Source organism: Carassius carassius, chromosome 4 (genome assembly GCF_963082965.1).
Source record: "Carassius carassius chromosome 4, fCarCar2.1, whole genome shotgun sequence".
In the NCBI taxonomy this organism is placed as follows: domain Eukaryota; kingdom Metazoa; phylum Chordata; class Actinopteri; order Cypriniformes; family Cyprinidae; genus Carassius; species Carassius carassius.
The window spans coordinates 5,370,002-5,386,364 of NC_081758.1; the positions used below are offsets into that span (position 1 = coordinate 5,370,002).

Genomic DNA, 16,363 nt, shown 5'->3' on the forward strand with positions numbered 1-16,363 from the left:
GGAAGAACAGCATCCTGGTCGGCATGGAGTATGGTCATGGGCAGGCGTCGGAGCAAAGGTGTGGCATAACGCTGAACGCCATCTATGTTCACTCTAGTGGTGTCATTCTGGAGCATGGCGAGAGCGTCTTTGTCTTGTTTGGACCTGGTGACTATTCTCTCATTGTATGGGAGGGTGTCGACCAACCAGAGTCGTTCAACATGCCGAATCAGATCATCATGTGGCGGAGCGTTGGTGATATGAAGGCACTGCTGATAACACCGTGAGGGCTGCTTGGGGCTCATGGGACCTTGAAGAGACCATCCCAGCTGTGTTCTGATGGCTATTGGACCTCCGTCTAGACCTCGGCATACAGGCTGTATTGACATTAAGAGGTGTGGCATGTCAGAACCAATGAGAAGTAGTGGTTTGACTCTGTCAACCCGGGGGAAGAGGAAGAGCTCTTAGATGACGATAAGCTCGTTGAAGCACAGCCACTGGGTAGTTATGTTCCGCCAGGCTCAAACCGGTTGCAGTAAAGGCATTGGGGATAGTAAACCTCTGCATGGGTTTGGTGACTGATGAGACCTCAAAGGAAATAGACGACCCTACAAGTTCTGTGTGAGATTGTTGAACAGTCTGTAAATGAAGTAACTCTGGGGTATAGGTTAGCTTGAGCTGCTGCACGACTGGGGAAAGCACGAGTGTTCTCTCTGACCCATCATCGAGAACAGCATGTGCCTCCATTGTGTGGTGTCCATTATGGAGGAGGACCTTGACGACCTTCAGCATGACTCTAGGTGTACGGTTTGGTCTGTCCAAGTAAACCCGGGTGGATGGAAGGCTGACGGTAAGGATAGCACTGGTGGTGTCTTTGATAGAATTGTGAAGAACTGTGAGATGTAGCTCTTTACAGATTGTACATGGACGTTTGAGGTTGCAAGACTCTACAGCATGGAATCGTCCGCATCTCCAGCAGTGTTTACTATCTTTAATCCAAGCTACAATCTGGGAGGTAGTCAACTTCTTGAAAGCCTCGCAAGAGTTGAGATAGTGTTCCCTGTTGTCACAGTGTGGACAGTATGGCTTGGGTTTGAAACTGAACTTAGGTGCTGTCGGCTCAGGAGTCTTGGTTGTACTCTCCCTTGTCAGGAGAACTGGCCTTGGCTGCTCCCTGGGATGAGGTGCTCCTCTAGCTCTACCAGGGGCCTTTGGAGTCTCACTCTGGAACATAGCCGTGGCTCTGCTGGAGATCCGTTTTGCTTGGGACTTTATCTGGAGCCAGTCTGCAAAATCAGGAAGTGTGTAGGTCTTGTCGGTGCCCGTTTGGAGAATACCCCGACTTAAACAGTATTCAACAAAACTGTCGCGATAGGCTGGTGGCAGTTTACTCAAGAGACAGTCCACATGTGAGCCACACAAAAGCTCATAACCATTCTGGCCCTCAAGAGCTCTCAGCATACCCACTAAGGATTCTATTGACAATGCAAATGAATCAAAGGCATTAGCATCACCAAACTTAAGAGGCGGGGTGCTCAGGATGGCACCCAACTCGGACTGAACAAGCTGTCTTGGCTGTCCATACTTTGTGACGCTAACAATGGAGGACAGGAGGCAGATGCAAGTAAAGGTAGTTTATTGACAGGAGTAGTGATGGATGAATGCTGGTGAGTGACGCAGGAACCACGATGGCAGCACAGACAGGTGGGTAGGTGATTTGAGTGCGTTGGTAGAGATGGCGGTGATGGTAGATCGGTGATCGGCAGTGATAATCCGTGAATGACTGTGAATATCCAATGAAGACTGAAGCAGGACACTGAGCAAAGACAGGAACACAGGAGCACGAACAGACATCGACACGAGGACCTCAAACAACGATCTGACAAACAGGAGACGAAAGACAGGGCGTTAAATAGGCGGTTGGAATGAGATGCACCTGCCGCTGATCAGGCGATCAGTGGCAACACCCACATGAACCAATCAACAAGACATAACATGACTACAGCTGGAGACGGTGCATTCACGAACCGTGACAGTACCCCTCCTCCTAAGGACGCCTCCTGGCGTCCCCAGAATCTCTTACCTGTCGATTGTAATCATCGATAAGGGAGTGATCCAGGATGTCCCTAGCAGGTACCCAACTTCTCTCCTCCGGACCGTAACCCTCCCAGTCCACCAAGTACTGAAATCCGCGTCCCCTCCTTCTAGAGTCCAGAATACGATTTACCAAATAGGTGGTCTCCCCATCTACGAGACGCGGCGGGGGAGGGACCGGGGTAGGCGGATTAATGGGAGAATGAAATACGGGCTTGATTTTGGACACATGAAAGGCAGGATGAATTCTCCTGTACGTAGGAGGGAGTTTAAGGCGGACTGCAACCGGACTAATGATCTTGGTGACAGTAAACGGGCCAATAAATTTGGGAGCCAATTTATTAGATACGGACCGGAGAGGAATATTCTTGGTTGAAAGCCACACCTTTTGACCCACGACGTATACGGGAGGCCTAGACCGGTGGCGATCGGCCTTGGCCTTGGTGCGTGCCCCCACTTGGAGTAGAGTCTCACGGGCTCTGGTCCAAGTGCGGTGGCACCTCTGGACGAAGGCGTGAGCGGAGGGGACCGCAACTTCGGATTCCATACTGGGAAAAATAGGTGGCTGGTAACCTACACTACACTCAAAAGGAGATAGGCCCGTAGCTGATACTGGTAAGGTATTGGGGGCGTACTCCACCATAGACAATTGTTGGCTCCAGGAGGAAGGATTCTTGGAGACCAAACATCGCAACACCCTTTCCAAATATTGGTTGGCTCTCTCGGTTTGACCATTGCTCTGGGGGTGAAACCCTGAGGACAGACTTACAGTCGCTCCCAGTAGTCTACAGAATTCTTGCCAAAATTTAGCCACAAATTGGGGTCCCCTGTCGGAAACCACATCTATCGGGAGGCCATGTAAACGAAAGATGTGGTCTACGACGGTCAACGCTGTCTCCTTGGCTGAGGGTAATTTGGGCAAGGGAATAAAGTGGGCCGCCTTCGAGAACCGGTCCACCACGGTTAAAACTACCGTGTTGCCCTGGGAGGGCGGGAGGGCAGTAATAAAATCTAGAGCGATGTGGGACCAGGGTCTCGAAGGAAACGGCAGCGGTTGGAGTAACCCATCAGGGGGCCGATTGGAAGTCTTACCAGTGGCACAAACCGAGCAAGCCAAAACAAAACTGTGAATGTCGCGAGCCATAAGTGGCCACCAGAATCGTTGCTTGACTAAAAATCTAGTACGGTTAACCCCTGGATGGCAAGCTACATTCGAGCAATGTCCCCACTGGATAACGTTGGACCTTAATCCCTCCGGCACAAATAAACGGTTCGGTGGACACCCGGGTGGAGGCGTTACCCCTTCTAAGGCCGTTCTGACCTTCGATTCGATCTCCCATGTGAGAGTGGAGACCACTAATGTCTCAGGAAAAATACACTCGGGAGTGGACGGGCGTTCGGAATGGTCAAAAATACGCGACAAAGAATCGGGTTTGATATTCTTGGATATTCAAGAGTTCAACCTCTTGGCGGTGCTAATGTACTCTAAATTCTTGTGGTCAGTCCATACTATAAAAGGAACCCCCAATCCCTCTAACCAGTGTCGCCATTCCTCCAATGCCATCTTAACTGCCAACAATTCTCGGTTACCAAAATATCGTAATTTCGTTCTGCCGGAGATAAACGATATGAAAAATACGCGCAAGGGTGGACCTTGTCGTCTAAGGGAGAACGTTGAGATAACACCGCTCCTACCCCCACCTCTAATGCGTCGACCTCCACCACGAACTGACGTGTAGGGTCAGGGGTAATCAGAATAGGGGCTGAAATGAAACGGCTCTTCAGTTTGGCAAACACAGCCTGAGCTGTGTCCGACCACCTGAACGCAGACTTGGCGGAGGTCAAGGCGGTCAGAGGTGCGGCTAGTTGGCTGAAGTTGCGAATAAAACGCCGGTAGAAGTTAGCGAACCCCAGAAACCTCTGTAGGGCCTTACGGGAACCTGGGCTTGGCCATTCTACCACAGCCTTAACCTTCTCGGGATCCATGCGTATTCCCTCAGTCGACACGATATACCCCAAAAATGGAATTGACTGTGCATGAAATTTCTCCGCCTTGACAAAAAGCCCATTCTCTAGCAACCTCTGAAGCACTCCTTGGACGTGCTGCACATGTTCCTGGAGAGAAGAAGAAAAAATCAATATGTCGTCCAGGTAGACATAAATGAACTGATCGATCATATCTCGCAGCACGTCGTTGACGAGTGCCTGGAAGACCGCTGGGGAGTTGGAGAGCCCAAAGGGCATAACCAAGTATTCAAAGTGCCCTCTGGGGGTGTTAAAAGCGGTCTTCCATTCATCCCCCTCCCTGATCCGAACCAAATGATACGCATTGCGTAAGTCCAGTTTTGTGAAAATTGACGCTCCCTGCAACCCCTCGAAGGCCGAAGACATCAACGGCAAAGGATAAGTATTCTTTACCGTGATGTTGTTCAGTCCCCGGTAATCAATACAAGGTCGCAGAGATCCGTCCTTCTTTCCCACAAAAAAGAACCCCGCCCCCGCAAGAGAAGAGGAAGGGCGGATGAATTTGGAAGCTAGAGAATCAGAAATATATTTCTCCATAGCCTCCCTCTCTGGAACAGAAAGTGAATAGAGTTTGCCCTTAGGCGGAGACTTACCTGATAGTAAATCTATGGCACAGTCGTAAGGACGATGCGGAGGAAGAGAAGCAGCCCGAGACTTACTGAACACTTCCTTCAGATGGAGGTACTCAGCGGGCACGTTAGACAAATCCACCGCCTCCTCCTGCAACACAGACACAGACACAGACGGACAGGCAGACACTAGACAAGACTCATGACACCTTTTACACCAAGACAAAACGGAGTTAGAGAGCCAGTCAATGCTAGGGTTGTGGAGGAGGAGCCAAGGGTGTCCGAGGACAATGGCTGCCAGGGGAGAGTCAAGGATGTGAAAAGAGATGGTTTCGGAGTGATTGCCAGAGGTGATGAGTGTAATGTCTTCCATGATGTATGATATGGTGGGAAGTTGCTGACCAGTGAGGGCGTGAACCGTGATGTGGTGCGGAAGAGGTCTGAGGGGAATGTGGAGCAATGTGCTGTCCATGAAGTTACCTTCTGCCCCGGAATCCAGTAGTGCCTGACAGTGATGTGTCTGTGCTGACCACCGCAGCCATACCGGGAGGAGCGTAGAAGATGATGGTGATGATGATGATGATGATGAGGTCTTCTCGGCAGAGATCCCACCCGATAGTAGCCTCATACGTACTACCGGGCCTGGCCTTTTACCGGACAGGCGTGGGCTTGATGTCCGGCTCCCCCGCAGTAAAGGCAAAGGCCCAGGGACCTCCGCCTCTCCTTCTCCTCCCGGGAAAGCCGAGCTCGCCCTACCTGCATGGGCTCGTGATCGTAGACGGGGCTGGCCACCTCCCCGCCGCTGAACCGCACGTCTGCCGGTCCCCTGGATGGGGTGTTGAGTAGCCCCCTCCTCTCCATCCGTGCGTCGACCCGAAGGGCCAGCTCAATGAGTCCATCGAACGACGGGGGAAGGTCCAGGGCGTAGATCTCCCTCTGGACGCGGTCAGCCAGCCCATGCAGGAACATGTCCCACTGCGCCTCCTCGTTCCAATGGCACTCCGCCGCCAGGGTCCGGAACTCGATGGAGTAGTCCGAGACGGATCTCTCGTGCTGGCGTAACTCCGCCAGCCTCCTGGCCGCCTCCCGTCCTGCGGCGGCCCGATCAAAGACCCGTCTCATCTCGGCGGAGAGCGCCTGGAACGAGGCGCAGCATGGGTCCTGGTTCTCCCACACCGCTGTTCCCCACAATGCCGCCCTCCCAGAGAGCAGGGTCAGGACGAAGGCCACCTTGGCCCTCTCACTGGCGAACGTTCTAGGCTGGAGGGCAAAATGCATATCACAACGATTAAGGAAAGATCTACAATAGTCGGGTTCACCTGAGTACGCTTCCGGAATCGGGAGGCGTGGTTCCGGCTGGGAGGGGGCCTCCGGTGGTGCTGGTGGAACAGGCGGTGTGAGTGGCGCAGTGGGAGCTTGTAATAGCTGGAACTGTTGGGTGAGCTCGGACACCTGCGTCACTAAAGCCTGAACCGCGCGACCAGTGTCGTTAAGAGTCCGCTCCTGGCAGTCCATCCTCCGAACACTGGCGCTGAGGAAAGCTTCGAGGGAGGAGGGTTGATTACTCGCTGCCTCCATGTTGGTCAGATCGTTCTGTGACGCTAACAATGGAGGACAGGAGGCAGATGCAAGTAAAGGTAGTTTATTGACAGGAGTAGTGATGGATGAATGCTGGTGAGTGACGCAGGAACCACGATGGCAGCACAGACAGGTGGGTAGGTGATTTGAGTGCGTTGGTAGAGATGGCGGTGATGGTAGATCGGTGATCGGCGGTGATAATCCGTGAATGACTGTGAATATCCAATGAAGACTGAAGCAGGACACTGAGCAAAGACAGGAACACAGGAGCACGAACAGACATCGACACGAGGACCTCAAACAACGATCTGACAAACAGGAGACGAAAGACAGGGCGTTAAATAGGCGGTTGGAATGAGATGCACCTGCCGCTGATCAGGCGATCAGTGGCAACACCCACATGAACCAATCAACATGACATAACATGACTACAGCTGGAGACGGTGCATTCACGAACCGTGACATACTTGTCTTGAAGTGCCTGCAGAGCAGCAGTGTAAGGCTGGGGGTGGTACATGAAGGATTTAGCTAGCTGATGAGCACTGGAAAATTTCAAATGGCTTAGTAGAACATGGTATTTATACTGTTCACTGATATGATTGTGATTACTCAACAAATTGTCCAATGCTACTGTAGCTTAAACAATGCAAAGTCACTCTCAGCACCACTTTCGAAAACTGGTAACGTGGGTCGTGGAATGCCATATCTTAATTTCCCAACTACACGCTCAAAAGCTGTGAAATAAGCGTCGACCTCCGTTTCCCTAAACGGTGGGACTAATCGAATATATCGACTTGGATCAAATTGATCAGAGTTACTAGCACCAACAGGTTGAACATTATGAGCACCCTCATCGCGCTCTTCCTGCTTCGTAACACGGTGCAACTCCATCTCTCTTAAATGCAATAAACGATTTTTATGCTCTTGCTGCTTAATTTGGAGTTCTAACTCTTTCAATTTTAACGCAACCATCGGGTCACTTTCCCGTTCAGGGGAGACAGACTTTAACTTTTCACTCGGTTCATCCATCTCCTACGCAACTTCACTCGCGACCGGGGGTTCCTCTGGCAAAATGCCACGAGCTAACATTTCAGAAAGAAGATCAGATTTAATCACTTGTTCTTTTACATTCGGCACAACTTTGATTTTTAAAACATCTGTCAACTGTAAAAGATCTTTCTTTCTAAATTTATCTAGCTGTTTAGCAGTTGGATTACCAAGAAAAGCCTCAACATTCACTTCCATACCAAAAAAAAAATTAGGCTTATTCCCAACTACCCCCGTACACAAAAAAGGACAGTTAATAAAAACTGTACTTAACACTTTTCAAAATTAGAGAAAAAAGTACAAATTATAAAAATACAATGGTGTATGGTTTCTTCCTTTTTTCTCAACCCTCAATATAGGCTACATCACTTTGGCTCGCTAAAAAGAAAAAAAACAAGTAAAGAAAAAAAATTAAAGAAAGGACGAGCCCCCATTTGTTACGAGGTCCGACAAAAGCTGCACCACCACAGCCAATTTAAGACCCGCACAATTCAACTAAACACACGGGGATTTATTTCAATCATAGAGCACCTTAACCCCACCCTAATAAGATGCCCGGAGTCTCATCTTCCGCTTCATTAATTAAATGATTTAATAAGCCATCGAAAACAAGAAGTATAATAAGAAAAGGATTTATTAATTACATAAACTTAGGAGACAACCAAAAGAATAAGCTAATTACCTCAGGAGGGGGAAAAGCCAAAATAATAAACCAAACTCAAACTATCTACCACATTACACCTCTTTCCTTCTCAAAATAAAGAGCAAAATAAACAACATAGTCTTACCTCCCTGCTAGCCTCAAAACAGGAGAAAACGGAGGAAAAACAAAACAAAAGCACCCACCTCCCTACATACGTCTCCTTTTGTTACACAGGTGTTTCAACAATTTTCACATTATGAACACAAGCAAGGCTTCGAATAGCGCCGATGGTACAAGGCTTAGAAGAAAACTTAAAGTACACCACGAAGCCGGGAGAGAGGAGAGCTTGTGGAGGAAACATCCAAGCACGCTTAAATCAAAGCAGCCATGCCACTTCTGACGTCATCGTAATGCCGTGCACCTGTACTCGCTCTAACAAGCACCGCTAAAAGAGAGAGAGAGAGAGAGAACCACAACAAAAACCACATACACAATACAACGGAAAAATAACATCATTCATCAAAATCATTACATTAAACAACGTAACAGGCTGATGCAAACAGGAGCTCTGGACTCTGGTGAGTTGAGTGAACAGCTGGGGGGAAAGGCACAGATGAAGCTGCTTGAACGTAACCAGGAGCATAAAGTGTTGTCGCTGATGCTTGGTGGCTGGAGACAGGGAGCTGCGTTGGCACTGGGAGTGTTTTCACTGGCATTGTTCCTGTCTGTTGTAGCCCGTAGCCAAGGGTAGGTAGTGTGGCAGTAACAGGTTGCTGGGTCACACCCTGGTATGCAGTGGATGTCGGGATGGTGTACACTGCTGGAGGCTGAAGTGCCACATTTGATGTTAATGATACAGAGTGTACTGGAACGGCAGTATGGGCAGATGGTGCAATGTCAGGGACTGGCGATGAGAATGCTTGTGGCCCGGGGTGGGGTGCGACAGGCAAGTGCGTACCCACAGAGTAAGTAACAGGTGGGGCCCACTGTGGCGGTCTAGGTGATGGCAGGGAAACTGCAGAGACATCAGGATCAGGCAGTTCAGTAGGACAGGGCAGCAGCAATGATGTCACAGCTGGTGACTGGAAGTGGGGCTGCTGAGGCTTGGAAGAAGTGAGCTGAGGTGAACAAGCCTGCTTGAGCTCCATTGCAAGCTGTTGCGTGTTTGGAGAACCAGAGTCTGGAGGAACTGGAGTGGTCATACCAGAGTCCATAGACAGCATGGAGGATACAAGTTTAGCTACTTCAAGTTCAGTCTCTGCTTGTTGAAGCTTACGCTGTCGTTCTAGGTGTTTCGACAAGGCCACCTTTGCGGCAAGCGCCTCCTCTTGCATACGCTGGGCTTCTTTTGCTTGTGCCTGCAGTCTTTGGTGTTCCAGATCAATCAGTGAGTCCTCTTCTACTTGCTGCCTTAGACTGTCATACTGTCTCTGTTTAATCTTCTCCTTCAACATAGCAGTCTGGACGCTAGAGAGCTCTGGTGGGACATAGACGCTGAAGTAATGGAACGCCTACTCGTCCTGGAGTGAGAGCTGACACCACTGTGAGACGTTTTCCTCATGCTGCTTCGGGGCTGACTAGGACAATGAGAGGAAGCTTTTGGAGGAGGGTCACTTGAAGGTTGGTAGCCAACATCATAATCATCCAGATGGGTAGGTAGATTAGTCTTGCGTGGAGGTCTGGAGGTTGTCTCCGATGCATCACTTTGTGCTTTGTCCATATTGGTTCAATCTTGCTCTCAATCCGGCTCGAAGGACCACCTTTGTAACGGAAGCACGTTACAACTCTATATTACGCTGGCTGAGGCGGCCAAATATGGACAGGATTCCGGTAAGAGAATCAGGGTTGGAGAAGAGATTCTTCACAAAGATGCGTTTTATTTAACAGTCTTTGGGTTGTCATCTGCACTAGTCATTCTTTGGCACTGACATCTGTATTAATGGTCTAAAAGAATGATAAAGAAATATAATTACAACCATATTCTGATAATCATTTACACACTAACATGAAAATCAAACATATGCAAATAAACACTGATTAGACACTCAAGTCTGCATCCTTAACATTAACAGCAGCCTAATCGATGCAAATAAACATGACATAGTTGTGCAATGATGCGATATTAATGTAAACACAAGTCTGACACAGAATAATAATACAGCCGATGCTAATACAGATTAGTGCATTTCTCTCGCGGCAAATTACGGCCGCTACGGCGCTCAAAACTCGCCGATGGTAACCCGCAAAACAATCGCGGGACATCAATAAGATACATTATATAGACATACATTTTTTTTACACTTTAATAACAAAATAAACACAAAACAGAACCAAAACATAAAATAAAGCCAAGGCCTGGTCCTCTCTCGTCCTTCACTGTTGTCGCTCCAGTTTTATATCCTTCCATCTCCTCTGTGGGACTCGAGACCGTGTTCCCACATCCCTCGGCCCCGCCCCACTCGTCACATATATATATATATATATATATATATATATATATATATATATATATATATACCACAAACCTTTATTGCCACCTACTGGCCAATATGCACAAAAGAACACAACAGTTTTGTCTGGGAAGGATGTGTTTAAATCATCTGCTGTTAAAGAGGTGGTGGAGGGTGACAGAGGAAAGAATTGAATGTTTTGAAGAGGTTATGTCTGTCCAAAGCGCTGTTGGTCTTGTTGTGTAAATAAAGTCAAAACAAAAACTACTCAGACACCAGATTTTTTTAAAATATGTTTTTACTAGTGGGTGCAGGACATGTTCATCTATCTAGTTAAGTTATGTAAGTGAGGATAGCAATATAAAGTAAACTGTGACATATTATACCCAAAGATTCTTCATACAGTAGACCACCAGCAAAATTGATAAAATATCTGGGACCAAAATTTTTTCAGACACTTTGACCTGACCATGTTTTGCTTAATTGTTATCTGACATTATCAAGATGAATTTGTTCTGACACAGTTTAACAGTTTAAAAACAGTTTAACAGTTTTAACTGAGATCTTGTCATATTTTATTACCATTTTTAAACTGTAGCGAATAAACTGTGATAATGTGTGAAATGATAAAGGTGTCTGAATAAATTTTGGTTTGACTGTATGAAGATTTGGCATGGACTTCAGCAGAGAAAGATGAAAGCAAAGACTGATACATAGCCTACTCAGGTTTAACAGATCTTTCAATTCGTGACATTTTCTCTCTGCTGCTCTAAGTTGGGGCTGATGTTCACGAGGAACGTCAGACAGCCAGGGGTTAGAAGGGGTATTTGCTTAAAAGCAGAGGCTCTGTTTTTTGTTATGTTGCATGGTGAGATATTCATACAACAAAATATTCAGTGGGCCATGAAAATTTTGTACAAAAATAAATGTTGGAAAAAACAAACAAACAAAACAGACGGAATGAGCTAAGCTGCATGCTACAATATTTTTTTGTGGATTTGACCTTCATCAGCACACCTGACGTCACACACTTCCTTCCTGATGTTTCAAACATTAGTCAGGTGTCTGTCTGCGAGGACATGACATTCCACACACATAACCTGCCTCGCTGTTATGAACACACTTACAGGCGTTTGTTCAGAAGGACACATCCTCCTGTTCGACGAACAAGTTTTCCTCTTCCTCCTCGAGGCAGACGAGTGCTCCTCAGAGGATACGCCGGATACCTGCGGAGAAGTGTTATTTGGCTCTCGGGAAGTGTACGAATGAAGTGTGAGGAGCCTGTGATGATTTCAGCAGCCTTGGCTCAGCTAATTTTTGAGCTTTGGAGGTAAACAACTAGATCCTGTGCTTTCAAAACCCATGTCCGTTTGAGTCTACAGCAACAGATATGCTTAACATGGTAGTAAGAGTATAGTAAATTGCATTATTGCATTACAGTTTTTCCTAAATCAATTTGACACATTTTTCCAAACTCAGGTTACTGTTCTCAAAACAGTTTAGAATAATAATTAATTATCCTAAACAGTTCATAAGTTTTTGTTTATTTCAGAACAAATTATATATGTCACAATTCATCACCACCAGAGGGAATCCATCACTAGAGTACTAGTCAGCCTTTCAGACTTCAATTCCCACAATGCCCCGTACCTGAGACTAATCACCTGCACATGTGTTTTCCATTGGCTGGCCTATTTAAGAATGAGCCTTCGCTGTGCTCATTGCAAAGTTTTGTTTTGCCCTGAATACATTTCTGAGCGTTTCCATGTGTCTGATCTCCTTTTGATTACCTGGACTGTTTACCTGTTGACGTTTGATAGATGCCTACCTACTTCCTGCCCCACCCATCTGCCTCGCAATCCATCTGCGGTGAGTTAAAATTCTAGTTCTTCCACTGCTTTAGAGACTTAAGTCACTTTAGAAATAAATGGGCAGATCACAAAGACTACAGCATTGATTGTCTCTGTGGCTGCAGGAAATGATGCCAGTTTAAACAAGAGACCAGGGGAATTAGCTCAAATGGTAAAGCGCTCGCTTAGCATGCGAGAGGTAGCGGGATAGATGGTTGTGGTTTCGAGTCTCGTGCCTGCAATACCATGACTGAGGTGCCCTTGATCAAGGCACCAAACTCCCAACTGCTCCCCGGTGCTCTGCAGCATAAATGGCTGCCCACTGCTCCAGGTATGTGTTCACGGTGTGTGTGTGTGTGCACTTTGGATGGGTTAAATGCAGAGCACAAATTCTGAGTATGGGTCACCATACTTGGCTGTATGTCATGTCACTTTCACTTTTTTTCACTTTCAAAAAATCATACCATTTCTCTTGTTCCCTGTATGTCTCACTTGACAGTGGTAAGACAGATTGGCTGACCGCTGGGCACTGGCCAAATTCAATTCACCAAAAAAGACATACAATTATGTACTGGAGTGCTTCACACTGAACGTATCCGCCTCTTAGTCTTTCAATCTCCACGAACACCTAATGATGTTTTAGTAACAAGATTCGGGAGGAGCGGGACAGATACTTAGCCTAATCAACACAGATGGACCACAATCAAGTAATCAATACCATAGTATAAATATCGCTGACTTCTCTATCTATTGACGGTTTATCAGCATCCCTCCTCCACCCCATCTCCTCACTTCGAGTTCACTTTATAAATAGATGGGGAATAAAAAGATCGGAGCCCTTCCCCGGACAGCACGCCAAATATGCATACCATACCTCAGCTAATTATATGTAAGCGTGAACTTGTGAATCATTCTGGAACTGGAAAAGCACAATCCCTCAATCTTCTGGTCCAAAGGACAAATTATGCAGTGGTCAGAGTTCTGTCAACATAATTTTATCAACACTACTCCAGTCAGAAAGGAGAGGGAGGGCAATTACCAACTTCCAAATGCCTGCTGAATATCACTATCTCACCGAGGCTTTCAGTAAGACCAAGGCGTCTGAACTACCTCCTAAAAGAACAAATGACTGTGCCATCGATCTCCAACCTGGTTCACATCCTCCCAAGGGAAGTGTTTTCCCTTTATCTCAACCGGAAACTGAGGCTATGAGGTCTTATACAGAAGAGCAACTCTCTAAAGGATTTATTTGTCCATCCACATCACCTGCCTCTGCTGGGTTCTTCTTCATGAAGAAAAAAGATGGAGGTCTTTGTCCCTGCATCGTTTATCGAGAACTCAACAACATCACCGTCAAGTTTCGCTACCCCTTGCCTCTAGTCCCTGCAGGTCTGGAACACCCCCGAAAGGCAAGGTTCTTCACCAAGCGGGATCTGTGCAGTGCTTACAATCTCATTTTCACCTGAGAGGGCGACAAATGGAAGACTGCATTCTCTACTACTACTGGGCACTATGAGTCCATCAGTATTCCAGGCCTTCATCAATGATGTGTTCAGGGACATGTTATATCGCTGGGTCATTGTCTACATAAATGACATCTTAATCTACTCCGAGTCATACCAGGAGCATGTCAGGCAGGTTCGGGCAGTCTTACAACGTCTCATCAACCACCAGCTATATGCCAAAGCCGAAAAGTGTGAGTTCCACAAGGTGACTGTATCATTTCTCGAGTACGTGATCGGTTCGGGAGGGGTAGCCATGAATAACAAGAAGGTTCACGCTGTTGTCAACTGGTCTCTACCAGCCACCTTAAAGGAAAGGCAATGCTTTCTAGGATTTGCCAATTTCTATCGTGGATTCAATCGCAACTTGAGTACCATAGCAGCTCATATGACTTCAAAGGTTAAAAGGCGTAGCCAGCACCTTGAATGGTCTTCATCAGCTCGATCCACCTTCCAGACCCTCAAGAAGAAGTTTACTACTGCACCTATCTTGCAAAATCTAGATCCAGAGTGAGAGTTCATTGTACTAGAAGTAGACGTATCAAGCACGGGCATCGGGGCAGTTCTCTCACAATGAAAGGTTAACCCACCTAAACTTTATCCCTGCATCTTCCATTCCCGCAAACTCAGTCCCACCAAGCAGAACTATGATGTGGGCAACCAAGGAGTGGCGAAATTGGCTTGAGGGAGCCAAACACCCCTTTGTTGTACTCACTGATCACCGCAATCTGGAGTATCTTGAATCAGCCAAGAGTTCAATCACTTACAGGCAAGGTGGTCACTGTTCATCACTAGATTTGACTTCCCAATAACCTGCCATCCAGGCTCTCAAAACACCAAGGCGGATGCTCTCCCGACTCTATGAATCATCCACACTGTCTCCCAGCCAAGAATCCATCCTTCCATCTACCATCATTCTCGCACCCATCCAATGGATCATGAGGAAGATCACGGATGCTCAAACCACTGAACCACCACCAGTCAGAACCCCACCTAACCTCACCTTCGTGCCTCAAGCCGTATGACAAAGAGTCCTTCAGCTAGTTCATTCAACTCCCAGCTCCGGACACCCTGGTATTGCAGCAACACTTAGAAGTTATTAAATAATCACTTCTGGTGGCCTACTCTACTCTACTGGAGCTGCTATCTCTTATGGGCCGAGTATGCTCAGAACTTTCTCCACAAACCTGGAACTGGTATCACCCCCTTCCAGTGCGTCCTGGGTTTCCAACCACCTCTATTCCCATGGTCCAGGGAACTTCACAACTGGCTTCGACAAAGTGAAGAGACATGGAACGAGGCCCAAGTACATCTTCAAAGAGCAGTTCTTCATACTAGAGAACAAGCTCATTGTCATCGGTGCACAAACTATCAGCTGGGTCAGTGGCTTTGACTGTCCACCAGAGATCTCTGTCTCCGGTTACTAAGCCCCCACTTTACATGTGCGGTCAGAAGGTCTGGTCTAAAGTGCTCAGTCCGTTGTCTGTGTGACTCAATTAACCCCCCCCCCCCCTTTTTTTTAAGAATATTCACCTGGTATTTCACTTATCTAAGATCAAGCCCGTTATTCACTCCCCCTTCAGCCCCAGACCACTGCCCCCATCCTAGACTCATCAAGGGGTCGCCGGCTTATAAGGGCACGGCAACTAATCGATGTGAGGCATAGGGGTAGAGAACACCAAAACCTGGTAGACTGGGAAGGTTATGGCCCAGAGGAGAGATGCTGGGTTCCGGCTCGCGACATTCTGGATCGTGCATTCATTGACCAGTTTCATCAGTGTCATGGAGTCCTCTGGGGACACCAGGAGGTATCCCTGATGGGAGGGGTATTGTTGCGTGTCAGGGTGCCCTCTGGCTCCCTCTGCTGTCTGTGTGTAATGTCTTTTTCGGCAGCTTGTGACCAGTGCAATCAGCGCTGATCTGGCGGTGGGGCTGCGCTGAACACTGGCTGCCTCTACCCCACCTGTCGCTGATTACCCCTTTCCTTTATATTCCTCTTCTGTCCAGTCTGTGTTGTGAGTAGTTTTGGTGTTCTATGTGTTTCGTGTCCTATGTCCTGGTTGTTTCTTTCTTTGGTGTCACACTCACCTTTGTCTTCCTTGCTCCCATTCATGGGCAATCTTCTACTTCCTTGGTCCGCATCTAATTGCAGACTGAAGCTGACTTTTATTTTATATATTTATAAAGCTCTTGACAGATTGAGATGTGAAGGACCCTGCTTTACAGTGATTTTAGAAGAGCTACAGGTTGTTGGGTATGATTTCGAGCTGTTCTAAAATCACTGCAAACCACGGTTTCACAGGGTGCATCGGTTTAATAAAACGATTACTACATATAGCTGGGAAAATATCATAAAATAAACACACAACAGTTAAAATCTATTTAAATAATGTTAAATTTAATTATTTAAACATTACAAACTTTAATTTGAAACAAAAAGGTATTTCAAAATCAGACAATGAAGAAATAAAAAACAATTTAAGTTGCTGATTATATCTATTATCTATTGTAACAATATCCTTCAAGTTTATTTATATACAAATATTTTAGTATTTTCACAGCATATTAAGGCACTCTTTTGGTACAATTTGCACTCCATAACTCCCTGATTTGTGGAACTTTCTAC

General features: G+C 46.9%; 1 protein-coding gene across 1 annotated transcript; it reads right to left on the bottom strand.

The window, feature by feature from the left end:
- Window positions 1-415: 415 nt before the first annotated feature.
- LOC132132864 (uncharacterized) lies at window positions 416-6,944 on the bottom strand. Its single transcript, XM_059545402.1, has 2 exons — window positions 6,703-6,944; window positions 416-1,554 (listed from the first exon to the last, which is right to left on the bottom strand). The coding sequence occupies exons 1-2, from the start codon at window positions 6,760-6,762 to the stop codon at window positions 418-420; spliced, it is 1,197 nt and encodes a 398-aa protein (XP_059401385.1). The 5' UTR covers window positions 6,763-6,944; the 3' UTR covers window positions 416-417.
- Between the last annotated feature and the right edge of the window lie 9,419 nt (window positions 6,945-16,363).

What these genes read in the sequence shown, in the direction of transcription:
- LOC132132864 (XM_059545402.1), bottom strand. Translation starts at nt 6,762, where the DNA reads ATGTACCACCCCCAGCCTTACACTGCTGCTCTGCAGGCACTTCAAGAC. An exon ending in TTCAAGACAAGTATGTCACG is followed by an intron (nt 1,555 to 6,702) that starts GTTCGTGAATGC and finishes AAGTATGGACAG; the next exon opens with CCAAGACAGCTTGTTCAGTC.